Source organism: Crocuta crocuta, unplaced genomic scaffold (assembly GCF_008692635.1).
Source record: "Crocuta crocuta isolate KB4526 unplaced genomic scaffold, BGI_CrCroc_1.0 scaffold443, whole genome shotgun sequence".
In the NCBI taxonomy this organism is placed as follows: Eukaryota; Metazoa; Chordata; class Mammalia; order Carnivora; family Hyaenidae; genus Crocuta; species Crocuta crocuta.
Window position 1 is genome coordinate 1202177 of NW_027529446.1, and position 431 is coordinate 1202607.

The 431-nt window shown below is 66.6% G+C and overlaps 1 protein-coding gene across 2 annotated transcripts in view; it reads right to left on the minus strand.

Annotated features, from left to right (window-relative positions):
- BTBD2 (BTB domain containing 2) overlaps window positions 1-231 on the minus strand; it is a 7459-nt gene extending 7228 nt beyond the window's left edge. Inside the window, exon 1 of one of the 2 annotated variants that reach the window (XM_077760672.1) lies at window positions 94-231. In XM_077760672.1, coding sequence (XP_077616798.1) covers window positions 94-176 — 83 coding nt within the window. In that variant the 5' untranslated portion in view covers window positions 177-231. The remainder of the gene's footprint in view (window positions 1-93) is intronic. The other variant, XM_077760671.1, reaches the window with a different exon arrangement.
- Between the last annotated feature and the right edge of the window lie 200 nt (window positions 232-431).

The following is a 431-nucleotide window of genomic DNA, read 5'->3' on the forward strand; positions in this document are numbered from 1 at the left end:
CTCTTTACCTTCTTCCCAAACCCCGTCTGTACTTTGTAAAACATCAGCCTTGTCCGTCCCACCCCACAGCGTGAAAGATCCGGAAAGTCTTACTTGAGCAGGGCCAGGAAGGCAGCCGGCTCCACGTCGGGCAGCTCGATCTCTGTGGACGTGGTGGCCATCCCCCCGTTGAACATGGCGTCGAAGACAGCGCTGCCCACGGCCAGCACGAACCTGGCGTGTCAGAGAAGACGGCGGTTACCCTCCGCGCGGCCGCCTGCTCCCGCCACTGGGGGGGGGGTCCCCAGGAGACGCTGCGGAGCAACCCCGCCCAGCACCCCGCAGACGCCAGCCCGGAACGTGCCGGTGGCGGACGCCCCTGGAAGGCAGGCGCTCTGGAGCAAGGCGTTCACCCGCTCCAGGGCAGCACTGGGCGGACGAGTGACGTCACC